The 17,346-nt window shown below is 43.3% G+C and overlaps 1 protein-coding gene across 7 annotated transcripts; it reads right to left on the reverse strand.

The window, feature by feature from the left end:
- Window positions 1-1,611: 1,611 nt before the first annotated feature.
- On the reverse strand, window positions 1,612-16,706 carry LOC147651366 (uncharacterized). 7 transcript variants are annotated; one of them, XM_086844271.1, is made up of 12 exons: window positions 13,772-14,237; window positions 11,083-12,110; window positions 9,255-9,441; window positions 8,471-8,531; window positions 7,983-8,040; window positions 6,660-6,754; window positions 6,362-6,509; window positions 5,821-5,914; window positions 4,803-4,864; window positions 4,048-4,190; window positions 3,238-3,435; window positions 1,612-1,865 (listed from the first exon to the last, which is right to left on the reverse strand). In XM_086844271.1, exons 6-12 carry the CDS (start codon window positions 6,668-6,670, stop codon window positions 1,754-1,756), a joined length of 768 nt encoding a protein of 255 aa, XP_086700397.1. In that variant the 5' UTR covers window positions 6,671-6,754; window positions 7,983-8,040; window positions 8,471-8,531; window positions 9,255-9,441; window positions 11,083-12,110; window positions 13,772-14,237; the 3' UTR covers window positions 1,612-1,753. The 7 variants fall into 7 exon arrangements, with proteins under 7 accessions (XP_086700397.1, XP_086700395.1, XP_086700398.1 ...); XM_086844269.1 differs by lacking the exons at window positions 6,660-6,754; window positions 7,983-8,040; window positions 8,471-8,531; window positions 9,255-9,441 and adding an exon at window positions 16,524-16,706 and having other exon boundaries at window positions 4,746-4,864; window positions 13,772-14,071; XM_086844272.1 differs by lacking the exons at window positions 6,660-6,754; window positions 7,983-8,040; window positions 8,471-8,531; window positions 9,255-9,441.
- Window positions 16,707-17,346: the final 640 nt, after the last annotated feature.

Raw genomic sequence — 17,346 nt, forward strand, 5'->3', positions numbered from 1 at the left:
CTGTTCCCCCTCTAGCTCCCTGCCTCATTTCCCAGGACACAGTGTTGTCTCTTACATTTCCCAGCTGAAAAGAACAAATTTAATCCTTTGTGTTCAACCTTCCAGCCACAACAGGGATTCTTTATAATGACAATATGTTACAGGGCACCTGGATTCATTCCAGACCTGAGGCAGACCACTATCCTCAGTCCATTGGAAGCTTTCATGTTTTCTGTTCCCCTCCATAGCAGAGATTCCTGTTCTCTGGACCAGTTTGCCTGGTGCAGCACACGATGCTCTGTTTCCCTGTCTCGGATCCCTGGTTGTGTTGTTTCTCTGCAAACCACACCATCTCTCTCTGAACCTGTAAAAGCTCTTTTCTGTGTGTTGTTGAATTTCCCTCCTGATCCTGGGTGTGTTTTTGGAGGGGTTTGTCACAGCCTGCTCTGTTCCCAGTGCTGGTGAATCCCACTGGCTGCATCAGTAAATACTGCTCTGCTTCTCCCAATTTCAAGAATATTTCCTGAGGGTGACCATCAAGCTGACCTCTTTGGGGTGCTCCACCGCCTTTTCCTGCAGAAAATCCCCTGAGCCAGATCCTGTCATACATTTAAGATGCTGTGGTTTCGTTGGTGCAGTGTTTTGATCACCTGTTTTGGCTGCTGAGCTGCGGGAGAGGCGAGCTCAGCCCTAGGGGAGAGCCTGGAACCTCTCCAGGCTGGTGATTTCTCGTGCCTGGATGCAGTACAGATGTTGAACAGAGCTGCTGTGACCTTTCTGCTGCTAAGTCATGGCACTGCAGAGCCCTGCAGGGCTGAGCTCTCATTCCTCCTCCCTGCAGCCAGCACACAGCAGAGAATTTATTGACTGGCTCTGGAATTCGGCAAGTCCCTTAATTGGCTTCATTTCCAGGGCTCTGTCATTCTTCCCCTGCACTGCTGGTGGCAGAGCTATTTGTGTGCTGGTTGGGAAAAAAAAACCCCTAAGATTGGACAGCAAATCAATCAGAGCCAAGGACAGATACCTCTCAAAGATAATTGCACCCAGATATCCTGGGAGCCTTTACAAATCCCTTGGCAGCTTCCAGGTCTTTCCCTCCTGTGGCTTTGCTCTGAGGAGCCTCTATTTAGCAACAGGACATCCCCAGGCAATGCCAGCAGTGAGACAAAAGTCTCCTTTCCTTTCCATGATTTCATGATTTACCTTCCCAGCCACTCCAAAAAAAAGGTCTTTTTTAATTATTATTTTTTTTTCATTTCTAAGGGTCAAAAAGGCTGGGCTGGCTCAGCTTTTCCCTTGTACAAAGCTCATTAAAGAGCACTTGGACATTGGTGGGGCTTTTTATTATATTATTATGTTATATTTATTATATTATTTTATTATATTATGGGATTTGTTTTCCTTTTCTTGGGATGTTCATCCCTGTGTCATTTCCCACAAATGAGCTTGGGGTCTGAGCTTGGATATGTTTTAATTAAATGCAGTGGGAGTCAGTAATTGTGAGGTGCTGTCGACACAGAGCTCCTAGATGAGAAAATCACACTCTATTTTTAATACACCAAACTCATGATATTCAGTATAACATTATGTCTTATTAGCATATCCATCTCCAAACTTACTTGGTATCACAAATGCACTCAAAAATGTTTTATTTCTGTTTCAATATCTCTTTGACAATTTAAAAAAAAAATAATAGAACTTCCATAAGCAGGATTTATTGTCTCTTTTAAGCAAGGTGGTTGTAGCACAGTTGTGATGCTGCAAAAATACAGTGCTAGAGTATGGTACACATTCTGTAAAAAAACCTGACATCAGGGGGTGAACAGTCCTCTGGCAGTTTTGGGATACCATCCAGTATTTTCAGGTTTGGCAAATTGGAGAACACACTTAAAGAGAGACGAAAGAAAAAACAGAAATTGAGAAAAATAAGCTTGGGAAATGTTGAAAATCATACAGATTAAAAAAGAAACAGTGGATTCAAACTTATCTAAAATAGATTTGGGTTGTTGGAAATCTTGATTTGGCATTTGTTGCAGAATTTATCTGATAAAGAGCTAATTAAAACTCTCAGATTTCACTCTATTGCACCACTTTTATATCCTCAGACTCAATAAAGCACTTCAAGAATTGCAATGCTGAGACTGAACATAACACCAGAGTTATACCAAATAATACCAATATTTAATTGTCCTAAGAACTGGCAGATTGAGAGCAGAAACACAATTAAGAATTTTTAAAAGGTGGTTTTCTGCTTTTGTTCTCCTTTTAGATATGCAAATAAAATGTGAAATCCATCATTTCAAATTTACTTTTCCCCTTCCCTGCTGATATCTGCCTCCCTGCCTTGAGAAAGCACCAGCATCACCCCACACTGCCACAAGGCTAAAGGAAAACATGTTGGGAACTCAGAAAGGTTTTCATCAAACACTTCTTTTCAACTTCTCCTCTCTTTTTTCCCCCTCCCAGGAAGCGATGGGAGGAGTGTGTCCCATTTCAGACACACTCTGCAAGGTTTATCTTTAAAATATCAACACCTGGCTGTGTTTGTGCTGGGGGAAAACATGCAGCCATGCAGATTTCCTAAGAGTGAGACTTAGAATAGATTATATTCTCCTGAATTTCCCTGCATTGTAAATGTCTTGGATTAGAATTTCCATTTCCAGTGTCTGAGGCTGCTCTGTTTAATCTCCAGCACATCCCAAAGCCTGGAAAGCAACAGGATTTTCACTGCTGAAGGCAGAGCAGCTCCCACAGCCCTGCCACGGGGACAGGGGGGAATCCAGAAAAAATCAAATGAAGGGAACTTAATTTTCTGCTGCTTTTGCTCCTGTCCTTCGAGACATCCTCCTGATTCCATCTCTGACACGTAATGCAATTCAGGCTCCTTGCAGAACCCACCAAGGATACACTGAGACTAAAGAGGGTTTGAGTAATAGGTAGTTTCTATTAATAAAAGGGAATCTAATTTGTCTGCCCTGCTCACTGTCTCTAAAGCTGATCCATGGCTTTAGTTCAGTTCCAGAACTGCCAGCCATGCCATTAAAAAGCATCATAGGCAGTTTCTGAATATTTTGGGGCTTTTATCACCTGATAGCTCACTAACCCACGTTCCTGAAGCGTTTCAGAGCGTTGCAACTACGGGGAAATAAAAAGATCCTTTAGAAAGCTTGCTGGAATTGAGATCCTATTCCTTTGAAACTCTGGCAAACATTTATTTGTGTTCATCACCTTTGTTAGCCACGGGAGGGTCAGACTTACAGTTGTCTGTATCTTTCCTGGAACTCACAGGGATTCCTCCTGAGGATGAGGGATTCAAGTGGAGTGTGTCTGAAGTCTGAAATCCCCCCTAGGGTCGTGATGTTATTTTCAGCGAGGGATAAGTGCTGAATCTGAGGGATCTTTGGCAGCTGTTTGAAGGATGTAAAGTGGTTTTTATTTACATTTAGCTCTCTGCATCTGTAAAGTACAAAGTGTATGGCATCACTATCACATCTGGGAGAGAATCCCTACAACAGGGATGGCTTTTATACACTGCTTTTGCATTTGTGCTATTTTTGCCTAGTCATGGACTGCCAGATCACATCCCTACACTTTATATCCCCTAATTTCTTTATATTGTACAGCAGGTGCATCATTATTTCTGTTCTCAACACCACAACTCTCCATACACCCAAAATCACAACAGCAGAGTAGCAACAGATGGATGGCAAAATAAATTTGTAGTTGTCATGGTCATGCTTGGCCTCTCTGCTTGGGTTTTGTTCCACCATCTCTTCACAGAGATCTGTGTTCAGCAGCCTCCCCTTTTTGGCACAGATCTCCCTGAAGCTGACAAGACTCATTAATTAATCCCCAGGAATAAAGGGGACATTATCTGATCTCCTCACTGGATATTTTCAGCCTGGGGATGGCATGAGCTCAGATCAGAATCAAACTGATGGATTCTCAATCCAGAACCCCCCCAAGAGCAGATTTGGCAGTTCTCAAGAGCCTGCTCCAGCTGTCACCCCAGTAAAATTTTGATTTCTGTGGTATTACATAAAAATAGAAACAGGACATTTTGTCTACCTTGGCAACCTTATGGCACTGAGGTCTGTCAAGGAATTGTCCACCAACCAAAGCTTTTCCACCCGAATTAATCTTCGGAGGATTCTTTTGAAGTTTTCCACCTGGTAAAAATCACCCAGGTCCTGGAAGGAAAGGTTCAACTCCTGGGAAGGGAAAAATAAAAGAAATCACTTTTTTTTTTTTTTTCACTTGCTTTGTAATAGCTTTATCATTAAATGTAGAATTAGCCAGAGGTAGTTAAAATTAGAATGCATTTTGTGCTGCTGCTGTTATAACAATTGGTGGTGCCAAGTGCCAAATTCACCTCAGAATCATAGTGATGGGCTCCTTAATTCTTTGAAAGGAAGAAAGAAACCCTCTCTCAAGCACGAATTTTAGTGTCCATCTCCTCCTTCCTCTCTGAGGGGGTTACCAGTGTGTGGGGACGGAGCAGGACTGACTGTGGCTTATTGGTTTGGCTTCTAAACTCATCTGGCACCAAAGTGCTGTGCAGCAGCCAGCTATAAATATTCATAGAGTCCTCACAGAATGGTCTGGGCTGGCAGGGGATTTAGAATCCATCCAATTCCACCCCCTGCCATAGCCAGGGACACCTTCCTTACAACAGGTTTAAACCTATTAAATGCAGTGAGCAGCCAGCACATCATCATTTGGCTTCTTTACAACTACAGTCCAAAGGGTTAATGAGAAAGTTTTACAGCACAGTTTTCCCAGTTCTCTTGAAGCCTCTTTTCCCATTTCTCTGTCTCAGTTACTTGTTTCCTTTTTTTCAGGGTATGCTCTTCTTTTCTGAAAAACAGCTCTTCTTCTGAGGGCCCTGGTCAGAGAAAAAGATTTACAGGTATCAGTGATACAGAACTGGCACTTAGTCTCTTGCTGGAAGAATGTATATATAAAAATTGCTGGGAAGATTCTGTAATGAAGAAATGTGTATAATATTATAGGTCTGTAAGTTTCCAGGTTCCTGAGATATAAATTAATGGGAAGATTTTTCTACCATTTCCAGGCCCGTAATTCAGCCAGCAATCTACAGCTGTGGTGATTTTGTGCATGGCTGGTAAAGGACAGATCTGCTACAGCTCAGAATGAAAACTGTTTCTGAAGGGCTGTTCATAAGGATCTAAAATCCTTCTTTTTCCTTGCCATGCTATGAGTTAGCCTTTGATTGTCCTGAGAAATGACAATTTGCAGCTTCCAGGGCAGGGACAAGGATCAGCAGCCGCACTCCAAGGCTGGTTTTTTTGACACAGACACACTCTGGAGACTCAAAGTCTTAATGAAATGTTTAGAGCTTTGGACACCTTCAGATTCCTGATTAAAACAAGGACAGGCTGGAAACTTTCTGCTGTTGACTCCCAAACATGCAAATACTGGATTTTTAGCCCCATCTGTTCTTGAGTGTGTCTCTAGATTGTAGTTGAGCCAATTTAAAGTACAATAGAAGTGTCACTGTTTGCAGGACTGGGTTTCCCTCTTGCTTTCTGCATTCTGAGCTGTCAAATGATAATGAACTTTGGAGAGAAGTAATCAGCACCACATTAATACTAAACACTCTCAATTTGCAGTTCAGGCAGTTGTTTTTCATTTTGGAAACTATAAAGGGTAATTTTCTAATGATTTTTAAAAAAGCAAGTATGGGCACCCTGAGATGAAATCCTGCCCCTTTTCAAAAGAATGGCAAACTCCATGATTTAAGCTCATCACTTTTAAGGATGTACTCCTGGACTCAATAGAGTTAGGGCTGAAATGTCAAAGTGTCTTTTTGATCTTTACCTTCCCTCACTCGGGGAGAGCGGAGCTGATCTCCTCGAACGCCGTGTTCTTCTATGTCACACCAGCCAAGGTACTTGAAGGAGTCAGAAGGAAGCTTTAAAAAAGGCAAAATAAAGATGTAAAAGAATCAGTAAAAGCTCCTGAGGCTCTGACATCGTGCTTTCTCTTATTTCTGGCCTTCTTGCAGCAGAAATCCCCCGGTCAGAGCCAGGAGCAGGAGCTGGTGGGGATTCAGGGTTGATGGAGTTTGCTGCAGCTCATCCTGGTTAACTCAGATCAGTTGGCTCAGATTTTGGAGAATCTTCTCAGGGCTCATTATCCACCTGCCCAGGGCAGCAGTGTGGTGCTCAGAGCCCCAAGGCAAATCCCCTGCCACAGCTGACCCCAAAGAGCAGAAGCTTGTTTGAATTCCACCCCAATTTCGGAGGATAAAAGGGGGTGACCAAAATCCACCTCAAAGCTCAGGAAGGGATTTCTGCCTTAGCTCCTCTTTGTCTCTTCTCTACAGAGCTGCAATCAGGCTGGGGAACCCAACACTTACTGGGAAAGGAAGCCTGGAGTCCCAGCTCTGCCCGAGGATCCCTCTGGTTTGGGGTAAAACCGGAATGTTGTGTGCATCACTAAGGATGGAGCAGCGGGAGGAACAGGAGTTAAAGAACTTCTGGTTGCTCGTGGTCAGACCTGAGGAACTAGAGAGGAGACGTCAAGCCAGTGTAGATTCTGTCCAGAGCAATGTTAATTGTATTGGTTTTGCTTTATAATTGTAGAAAATAATTAAAGAAAATTCAGAATAGCCACAACCTGAGGCCAAAACCATGGGCAAGCTCCTCACCCCTCACCTGAGCTGCATTTCCTCAGGCACAGGAGCCTTTCACAGATGTGGCTGAACATCAGGAGGAGGAATTTACTGGCAGTTTGTTAGAAAAGCTGAGTCCTGGAGAAAATGGAGAGCTGAGCTTGTTCAACAGCACAAAGTGTTTGTTCTCTTCTACCCAGGAGAGCCCTGATTTTATGGATGTGGTTAAGATACCTCAGTTTATTTTATTCCATCGTACATGTGTTTTAACTCCTTATTTGATTAATATTAGTATATTTATTTTAATCTCTTGGGTGTGTCCTAGGGGGTTCTCAGAGATCTGGAGAAAAGCTGATCTTTGTTCAACAGAGTATTCAAATTACAGAATCATTAGTGCTGGGAAAGACCTCCGAGGTTACCAAGTCCAACCTCCAGCTTGCAGCCGTGTTCATGCTCTCTCCCTTGCCTAGAAACTCTTCCAAAAGTCACATTTTATACACCCCAAATGGGGCAATTTCTCCAATTGTGCTTCAGAGGGATTGAAGAATTGAAGGCTGTCAGCTGCAATTTAGGAATTTAGCAGAGAATACTTGAAAACAATGATTTAATTTAGCCAGGGTGTGCATCCAGAGCTGTAATTTGACGTTTGCTCTACAGGCTCGGGGAGCTCTTGCCAGGGAGCCTCAGCTGTCAGTCAGCATCATAAAACAACTGGAGTCAGGAGCAGAAATACAGAATAAAAATGCAGCTTTGAAATGGTTTGGGGAGGAAGGCAAAGAGTAACATAGTGGGAGTAACAGGTTAAGGAGAGCAGTGGTTAAAATGGACAATTACAGATTGTTGGCAAACCCTCGTGTGTCCTGGTGACCTGCAACTGGGCAGGAACAGCTCTGAGAAGCAGCTCTCCTCCCTTCTGCTCTGTGGTGGGGTTTTAATGGGGTCAGACCAGCCCCAGTGAGCTGTAGGTGACTTCCAGGAGGCATTTTGGAAAATAACAGCTATTTTCTGAGACACTCTTTGAGGTCACCTGGAGGCAAACAGCCCCTGGTGGGGTGTGTGTGGAACAGAGCAGCAGGAGTTCACACACAGCAGCCCTGGGAAAAGAGGATTTACATTGGGTAAACAGCAAAAGAAAAAAAACACAACCCAGAAAATAAAAAAGTGCTGGGAATAATTCTTGTTTAGCTCTGTCTTGGTGTTTCTTCTGCTTTTACCTCCTTGTATATTAAATGAGATCAGACCAAAGAAATTTGTAGAAATTCTTTCATATTTAAGAAAAAGATCTGTTATTTTTCTCAGTTTGGGAGTGATCTTTTAGGATGCATTCAAATCACTATTTATAACTGCAAGACTTTTCAAAACCTACCTTCCTCTCAGCTAGATACTACCTCCTCTGCTGAGACAGGAATATAAACTCCCAGTCCCTGGAAATGTGGGATAAAACATTTTAGCTGAACCATTTAACATGATATCTGTTCTGATCTCCTGGCAGGAAACCCACTCACAAAATTCTGTATCGATGATGGCAAATAAAACTTAAAGTTCCCAAAAAAATTAAAAAAAAAGTGATGGATATCAGGTGGGTAGTGAAATTTCCATGGGAAGGAGTGACAGAAAGAAACATCTTTCATCTCCAAACTGCCTGAATTTAATAAGCACCAGCTGGACCCCCACATTATGTCACAGAAGATTTTTCTGGAGGAGCAAGTGCCACACAGCTTTTCTCTGCCTTGCTTTGTTTACCTTCCTATTTTGCTGCAAAATTGATGCAAAAGGAATGGCAATGAACGAGGCAGGATGCAATTCCCAGCAATTACAGATCGCACAATACATGAAAGGAACAAAATTTCCTGCCTTGATTGTGAGGCCCTTCGGCTGGATATGAATCTCCAATGACACCTCTGGGAGCAGCACACTAGATTATGTCAAGCATTAAGGGAAAAAAAAAAAAAATTAGATTCATGATGTCTGTCCAGGCTGAGTCATTTCCTCTCACTTCGCCTGCAGTGAGAAATTGGTGGTTATCATAAATCATGGACCTAAATTCTTATGGGAGGAGAATTAATTTCACTAATGGAAACCCTCTGTGGCAATTGCATTCCTCCATGCTCCCTCTTTTTGGGGGGTGTGGGGAGTATTTATGATCTCTTTTAAGCAGAGGTACTTGACTATATTTTAAGAATTCTATAACAGAGGTTTGGAAAGGAAACTTCAAAAGGTAATGGGGGAAAAAAATCTTGTGTGTGACCAACTTCTAATTCCAGAGACCAGCCCTCAGTCCATTTCTTATCATGGCTACACCAAATCCAGGTACAAAATTTTTTTTTACATCTCAACAATAAACAAAACCCCACAAAATTGTACCAAACAATTCTTTGCAGGCACCTTGAAGTCTGGAGGGCTCCATGTGAGCTGACAAGAGGGAGCACAGGCTGTGGGGTAACTGGAAGCACCCATGGCTAACCCTTTGTATTTTACATTATTCTCCTCAGTGGAAGTCCCAGTGAGGAATTCAGTGCCTGAAGAGTTTTGCAAACGAGAGCAGAACAGCTCCTGCATTTTTCAGAACGTGGCTCAGGAGGTATCAGGCCATTCCTCGGAAAATCATGCCCTGCTGGGCTCCCGATCAAAGCCCCACCTCATGGAGAAGTCAGTGTCAGCTGTGTGGCTGTGAGATGTTCTCCTCTCCATGACACCTTGGCCACGTTTCCAGAGAGCCCAGAATGTTCCAGGTTTCCTGACTGCAGTGTGAGTCCAGCTGCCTTTAACAGGAGGGTACATGAAAAACCCAGGGAAGGCTTTGAAGAGCCAGAGCTGAGCTGCTTCTGAAACGACACCAGTGACAGATAGTGAATGAGAAACAGAGTGGAGAAGCCCCTCCTGTGTATATTTCAGATATTTGGCTGTTAAAAAAGGAGTGTCAGTCCAAAGGCTCCTTTCTCCTGATGGGGCAGCAGCCTGGATGCACAAACATCTGAGGCTCTACAGCACAGGTTCAGCTCTGCCACGCAGAAAATGGGAAGCTCAGATAAAGAGGAGCAAAGATAAAGGAATTTATGAGCAAACTCTTGCATTTGGGATTTGAAAAGCTTTTTGTCCCAGCCTTTTCAGCAGTTTTGGGCTCTGGTCTAAATTCCCACAGCCTTATCCCCAGCTGCTCCTCAGGAATCAGCATCCTCCAGCAGGCTTAGCTTTCCCCTTAAATCTGAAGTGCCCTGGATAAAAGGTTTGGGAGCAAGTAGTAGGGCTATTTATACTAACTCTTCACATATCCAGAGTCAGAATTCCTGTGGTGCTTGCTACATCCCACCAAATCACAGCCCATATCTGATGGAAAGGCCCCTGCTCCCGTGTGGTTGATCTCTGTAAAGTCTGGTCAGGTTCTTATTTAACAGCAAAATGCTCTCACTTCATTCAGTCCTGATACTATGGAAGTGAAAAATGTGTTTAAACCATTCTAGAAGAAAGAACCAAATCAAATGTGTTTTAAGAACATCTTTAAGGAAAAGAAAATATTCAAACTAGAGAAACTAAGAAAAGAACAATAAATCCTCCCAAAGGAAAGGGTTTGTACCACTGGGTGAGAGCTGCAGGTTTTGCAGGCTCTGAGAGCTGGTTCTGGATCTGCCCAGACCACCTGCACAAATAAGTGCTTGCTCCCAGGTTCCAAACACCCAATTATTTATGTTGTCCCAGACAGTGGCAAACGCCAAAGCCATCCACATAAACGAACTGCAGGGGTAACTTACCAGCACAATTTGTCAAAGTATTTAAAAGACAGCAAACTCAGAATTCAGGCTGTGCTTCATTTCAAATGCACACAATTTACTGCTCCAGAGCAGCTCTGCTTGTATGCAAACACTTATTATGAGAACTCCCTGAACTTCGGAGAGCAGAAGATATGGACACAGTGTTTGCATGCTCTATTACCTTTCAATTATTTTTATAGGAGTTTTATGAGGCATTATGCAACATTTTGAAGCAGTTCTTTTGAGCATAATTTAGTGACAAACACACCTGTAAGTTATGGCTACAAAGCATCCTCGCTGATAGCTGGAGCATCAATTATCTTGCTTTATGCTTCATAAAACTGCCCCCCCCAAAGACATAATTAACTTAATTAGGTCCTATCACCATAATAATACACTCTTAGCATATTAATTAATATTTTCCTCATGGATCCAGCTTGCCCCGATGCAAAGCCCACATCTCAATCCACGTGCCTTTCACGCATTTTCCTAACAAACTCAACATTTTTGTTGGGACAGCTCTTCCTGTCAGCAATCAGGCAGTGACACCAAGAAAAGCAACTCTGTTTGAATTCCTGTGTTTTCCCTGCACAGCAAGCTCCGTTAGCAATACAGGCTGGTACATTTTACAGAGACACTCAATCCTGTAACTCTATCTTTGTTGTCAAAGCATGTCAAGCAATGACTACAGGTTCGTGTCTCCTTGCACCCTCCTACCTTTCAGACATGTCTGGCTGCTGCATGAAATCCTCACATCTTGCACAGGGCTATTTGTCTACGGGCAGAGCTTATCTTCCCATCTCTGCCCCTGCCCAGGGAAGGAGTTCCACGGCCTCTGGAGAGGGGGAACCTGCCGGGATGCTGGCCGGGGCTGGATGGATTCACCGTCTCCAAGGGAACGCTGTCACCTCGCAACGCAGTCACGTTAGGAGCTTTTGTTACCAATCTCTTAAGCACATCAAACAAATTCCTGGGCTGATCCAGCTGGTATCAGTGAGCTGTTTTTCCAGAAGGTGCCTAAAGATAGGTTGGTGATACCTGTAGCAAGATACGTGATCATCCAGCCGAATCTCCGGGCTGCTCGCTCCTGCGACTTCGCTTTCACCGATTGCTTTCACAGTTTTGAAGTTCTTATTTTCGCTGCCTGAAAGATCTCCTGCTTCATTAATGCCTTGTTAAATGCCTTATTAATGTATCCATTGGATGAAAAGCAGATACTCAAAGAGGCTCACACTTTATGTAATGTTCAGGAAAGTTCTTTATGAGCACCTCTTCGCTCTGCTGGGCGTTCTTGCCTCATTTGAACGTGCTCAGACATTTTAGGAAAATCTTCCAGGCTTCCTTCTCCGAATTTGCAGCTGAGAGTGAAAACAAGAGATTCTTCTCTTGCTGGGAACCAGCAGGTCAGGTTTATGTCTGTTTCTGTATTTTTCTCAAAACATTAAAGCTGGAGCTTCTGAGACTCAGCCCAGTGAATTATTCCCTTCAAAATGCATTTTTTGCTTGTTCACCCAGACAAAATACAGATGCTGGCAGGGCTCCAGGGTGGAATTGCAGCAGCTCAGGATGGTTGTGGGCACTGGTTAGTGCCTGCTGAAGGTCACAGATGGCTTTTAAACTCCAGCAGTAGTGGTGGGACCCGGATTTTAGGGGAAGGTTACGATGGAGCTGTAAATGGTGCCCTGACCTGCAACTCCCACACCACAGGCACAGCCCCCTCCTCACTGGAGCTCCTGGGCTCTGTACTGAAAAAAAAGGGGATAAATAGATTAAAATCAGTGTGGGAAAAGTACACAGTGCTCTGTGCCCAGGGACATTTAATTGGAAATGGTGTATAGTCAAAACCCTTGTGGTTTAGACTTCTACCTTTCAGCTTCTTCACAGAAAAAAAATTATTCCTTATCCTCCTTTTCCTTCACACTCCTCTTTTCTCTTTTTGGTCATTACAAAGGCTGATCATTATAAGGTCTTTCTGTAGAGACAGGTCTGTTCTTTCCCCAATGGCTGCTGAAGGCTCCAAAACCTTCTCTCAGAAATTCTGCTGGCAGATTGCAGCGTGCCAGTAAAGCAGAGGGGAATAATGGTAATTAGAGCATTTCAGCTCCATGCAGAGGCATTCTGTGGTTCCAAATGTTGAACTGACAGATCGTTATGTGAAATTTAACAAAGTAGCCATTCCACACAGGTTTCATTAAAACTTTATGTGCTAAGAACTGAGTTTATTACGGGGTGGGCAAGGATGGGGTATTAAGAGATTCATCAGGTCACTTGAGCAAATCATTGCTCTGCCTGCTAAGAATAAAAAAATTAATATCTAAATCAAACAAGATTGTAATTTGGGGCCTTTCTACTCACCATTTTTCCTCTGTCTACAAAATGAAAGGTACTGGTCCCCATCACAGCCTAATGGGCTTCAGATCTTTTATGGCAAATGCATTCCTCATAAAGCCCATGAAAAATTATCTCTGTGCTATTTCAGAGGAACGACATATTTTACATGGTGTCGGCCTTTCCATTATAAACACTATTTTTCACATCTTTACAACCTGCCCATAAAAATATGCTTCTGACAAGAAATTCAGCAGCATGTCCCAGCTCTGCAAGGAAGAAATATGTTTTTTTCCCCCTCTTTATCTAATTTTGACCAGTAATTTTGTCATTTAATTGGGTAAATGCAGCGTGGGCATCGGTCTCAACCCTGGGTCTCTCACATCTTTTTTTGTCCCGCTGGATTCTTCCCTGCATGTCCATGAAATATGTAGGAACTGGGCAGAATCCAGCTCATCCTGAGGTCTGATTAATGACAGAAACAATCCCAATTATTCTCGCTGCTGTAGGCCACCAGAGGCCCTGTTGTTCTGGGCACCACAGAAAGTCAGGAAAACAGAGTTTGCTCCGGAGAGTTTGTGCTTTAATTGAACAGAGCAGACAGACAAAGAGTAGGAAGAAAGGAAATAATATTATCCCTCCTCCTTTTATACAGAAATAACTGAGATGCTCAGACCATGAAATCCTGGCACTGTGGTAGCAGAAATTCTGTTCCTGTGCCCAGGGTCAGCATTCACACAGGATTCCCAGCCACTGACTTCGTTAAGACCAGACTGGATGAACAGTCTGGCTTTAAAGTCTGAGTTTACTGGCTGAGTTTCTGAGTTGACATTTTGATAATCATTGTTAAAGAACACTTAAAAGAAATTTCTCTATTACAACATTTTTCTGGTTCAGGGTTAAATCAGTTTGTTGATATAATTTTACGTTCTTTATGTAAAGTCCTTTTTTTTTTTTGGTGTTAACTTCATACATACTGGTGATAACAAACCATTAGGTCGATGGCACCGGCAAAATCAGACCTGAACACGTAACAACACTTCAGCACCAGCAGAAAGTTGACTTTTATTGATCTTACCTGGCTTGAACACATGCAGGGATCCAGGGCACTCATGTTGGGTGAGTCAGTCAGAAGGAGAGGGTTCCTTGGGCTGTTTCAGTGGTGTGATGTGCAGGGAAAGGAACGCGCTTCGGATGCACAAATGCTCGTCTGTGCCTCGGCACACTCACTCAAACTAACTGCTTATTTTGCTGAGTTACCCAGGCAACACAATTCTTTCTTGTCCTGCCCATTCAGGATTCCAGGAAAGTGTTTGACTCCCACTGGTAGGACTTGGAGAGCATTCCCAGGGAAAAGCCAAGGACAGCAGAATAAAGGCTTGGAGAGGAGGAGAGCGGAGTCAGTGAAACATTTCATCGGGGTCAGCAGACAAAAAGGAATCAACAACGAGCTGCATAAATAATTGAAGTGAAAACTATATATGTCTGCTTCTGGAAGGTGTTACAAACCCATGCATTCCAAGAGGCTTGGAGGGGCTGTAACCAAGCAACAGGGACTGAAATTTGGTTCTCTCTCCTGGAAAAACAATGGGCTCGCAAGTCATAATGACAATGTCTGGGACTGAAGAGTGAGCCTTTCCTTGATTTAATAATCTTTGGATGAAGCTTTAAGAAAAGATGTTTGTGGAATGAAGGAAGCATTTTTTATTTGGTTCAGGAGAGGCCTATTGCAGCATCAAGCCTGTCTTTTCTTGCAGAATGAAGGTCAACAATTTCTGGGGGAATTCAACTTTTTCTGACACTGAGGAAAGACCACAAACAAGTAACATTTCAAGATTTTCTTTCTCAAAACTTTCTTTCCAAAAGAAATAATGGACATAACTCATTGTCTCTTCATTTGCCTGTATGAAAGAGAGAATGTAACTGTATCCCAAGTGGAGCTGGTGGCACATGACACTCCTGATTGATGATTTTTCCCAGTATTCACCTCCCTGAGATGAGGTGTATTTTCCCTTTTACCTTAAAGCATGGCTTTTATATTGAATGAAGTCAGGTGCACATAAGATCCCAACCCACAGATGCACATAAAATCTTGATTAACCTCGTAGCCCTCAGGAGCCTCAAAGCCACGGAATTCAGCTGGAGCAGAACCAAACCCATGTGTGACTGTGGAAAAACCCCAGAGGTACCTGCCAGACCTCTCCAAAGGGAATGAACCCTCACTCAGGTCATGGTTTGGAGCTCTCTGGAGCTCAGTGACAAACTGCCACCCATTTTAATGAGCTTCCTGTCACCCTCCACTTCCCCAGCTGCCATTCCTGCCTAATCCTCAAAATCTGAAACATCCCAAGCTGCCAGAACAAACAAATCAGTTCCATTTGATGGAACCACCCAGAGATGGAACCTCCAGTGCGAGGTCAGTCTCATTTCCTCCACCCACATCTTTATTCTGAGTCTCATGTTTCATCTTTTCGTGAGTTAATTGTTAATAATTCCCGATGGAGTACAAGATTCATTAAGTACTTCCTAATTTATCAAACATAAGTCTCACCAGGTAATTTTAATCATATGAAAATCATTCTAAATTCATTTTGATAGACAATTTCCTGTTGCAGCCTAGTAAGCCTCCTTTTCCCCTGTGCTGTTGGAAGCAACATCTCTGGTTATTCTCCTCTCTAATTTCCATCATTGCAGATGCCATTACACTTCCAACATTTACTTGTATTTATCTGAAACCGCTTCCAGCTGCTAAAGACTCACATTTCTTTTTTTTTTTTCTTTTTTAGAATTGATTACCTGAAATATATTGAAAAAAAATGGTTTATTTCATCCATCAAACCCCTGCCTTCCTGAAAATCCGATCCTGCAAATGCAGGAATACTTGGGAGTCACCAGAGCACTTCTTGATTAAAGTGGCTTTGCCAGGTTGTCATAAATGAGATGTTTGAGACAAATAGACATCATCTCTTTAAGTGTGGGATGGGAAAATAATTGTATTGCTGGGCCAAGGTGGTAAAAAATGTACCCAGGTCTACATGAGCTTAGAAAGGAGGGAGAGAACAGGGAAACATGGAGAAACAATGCAGAATGACAAACATAACTCAGTTTAAAATTCAGAACTGCCTGTCCCCATTCCAATCAAAGAAGGGACTGAGATCTCTGAACTTGTATTTACAGGCAGAACTTGTTCCTGACATCTCCCATTTTTTTATCCCTATTATTTCCCCAGGTCTTATTGCCAAAAAAAATTAAGTTCAAATGAATGGCTTGTTATTCACTGTCTGCAAGAATAATAAAGATGTTCTCGAGCTGAAAGCAGCAAGCAGGGCCTCCTGTGATCATGGGGAAAAGAGGAGAGGAGCATTATGAGAAGAATCAACTGTTTTTATTAAAGGTGTTGTGTTCAAGCAGCTTTTGTCAGGAAATCCAAATAATTTACTCCCACTTGCTTTCATTTTGAGCAAATGGCAGCCTTGTGTTACACAAAGAAAGAATGAACCTTGCTTCTCTCCAGTGCTTCCTTTATGGGCAGGAGACAGACACGCTGTAGCTGTCCACAATTCCTGCATTTAAAGTTAGGAGCTGGCACGGCCTGCCAAAAGGAATTAAATGTAATGAACATGTGTTCCTGCTCAAAGTCAGGGACTGCATTTGCTGTATCACATCCTGGTGTCCTGAGGGCTACAGCAGGTTCTCCTCCAGCAGTGCTGGGGGAGCTGAGCCGCTCCCGGGGTGATTCTGCACGGCTGTGTCCCGCAGCCCAGGGGCTGTGCCTGCCAAGCAGGGCATTTCCAGCTACAAGCACTTCCCATCCACATCCCATTCCGTACCTGTCTTAAATCAGGCTTCGGTGGAGAGGGGATTCTGGACTTGGATACACCCAAAAGCCAGGCAGACCTTAAAGCATCTTCATCTGACGGATTTTCCTCGCCCTTGCTCCCGGCACTGCTGGATTTCCACACCAGCTCAGGACTGCAGGACACCAGAGCCCAGCTGCAACCCCTGAGAAGGGCAGGAATCCATCCACATCCATCAGGTTTTCCTGCCAGCAGCTGGGTTTCAATCAGGGCCCAGCAAAGACAAACCTGGAAGTGGAATGAGTTCATCCAGTGCCTCACTCTGCTTCAGCTCTTTTCAGCCCCAAATCCCCTCTGCACACAAATCTCTGTTTTCCAGAGGTCATTCCCCACCTCACGTTTTTGCTTTAACAGAGATGAGGTGACAGGAGAAGCAGCCTTTCTTTAAGGGAGAATAAAAAGGATTAAACCCCATACACTTCACATCCATCCTCATCTTTGGACTGCAAAGAGGCTCCAAGCCCACTGCTGCCCTAGAGGGGCTATGAAGGTGCTGTTAAACCACTTTATGTCACAATATTCTCCAGTCACAGGCCTGCCAGGTCACTGAACCAGTCCCAACCATTAACCACACCATCTTTCACTGCCTCACTTTGCTGCCAGCTCTGTGCTGTATTCCCAGTCGGGAAATTAGAATTTTCTTTTTGCCTCGTGCTGGGGGAAGAAGAGAGCCCTGTTTTCATTTATGAAATGACTGAGTGACCAGGTGTTCTTTTCTGGATTAAGGCAGTTTAATATTTCTGCTGATACCTGTACTTTAAAGTCTCCTTTCAGACCTCGCAGTTTTTGCAGTTGA

Source organism: Cyanistes caeruleus, chromosome 10 (assembly GCF_971803275.1).
Source record: "Cyanistes caeruleus chromosome 10, bCyaCae1.hap1.1, whole genome shotgun sequence".
Lineage (NCBI taxonomy): Eukaryota > Metazoa > Chordata > Aves > Passeriformes > Paridae > Cyanistes > Cyanistes caeruleus.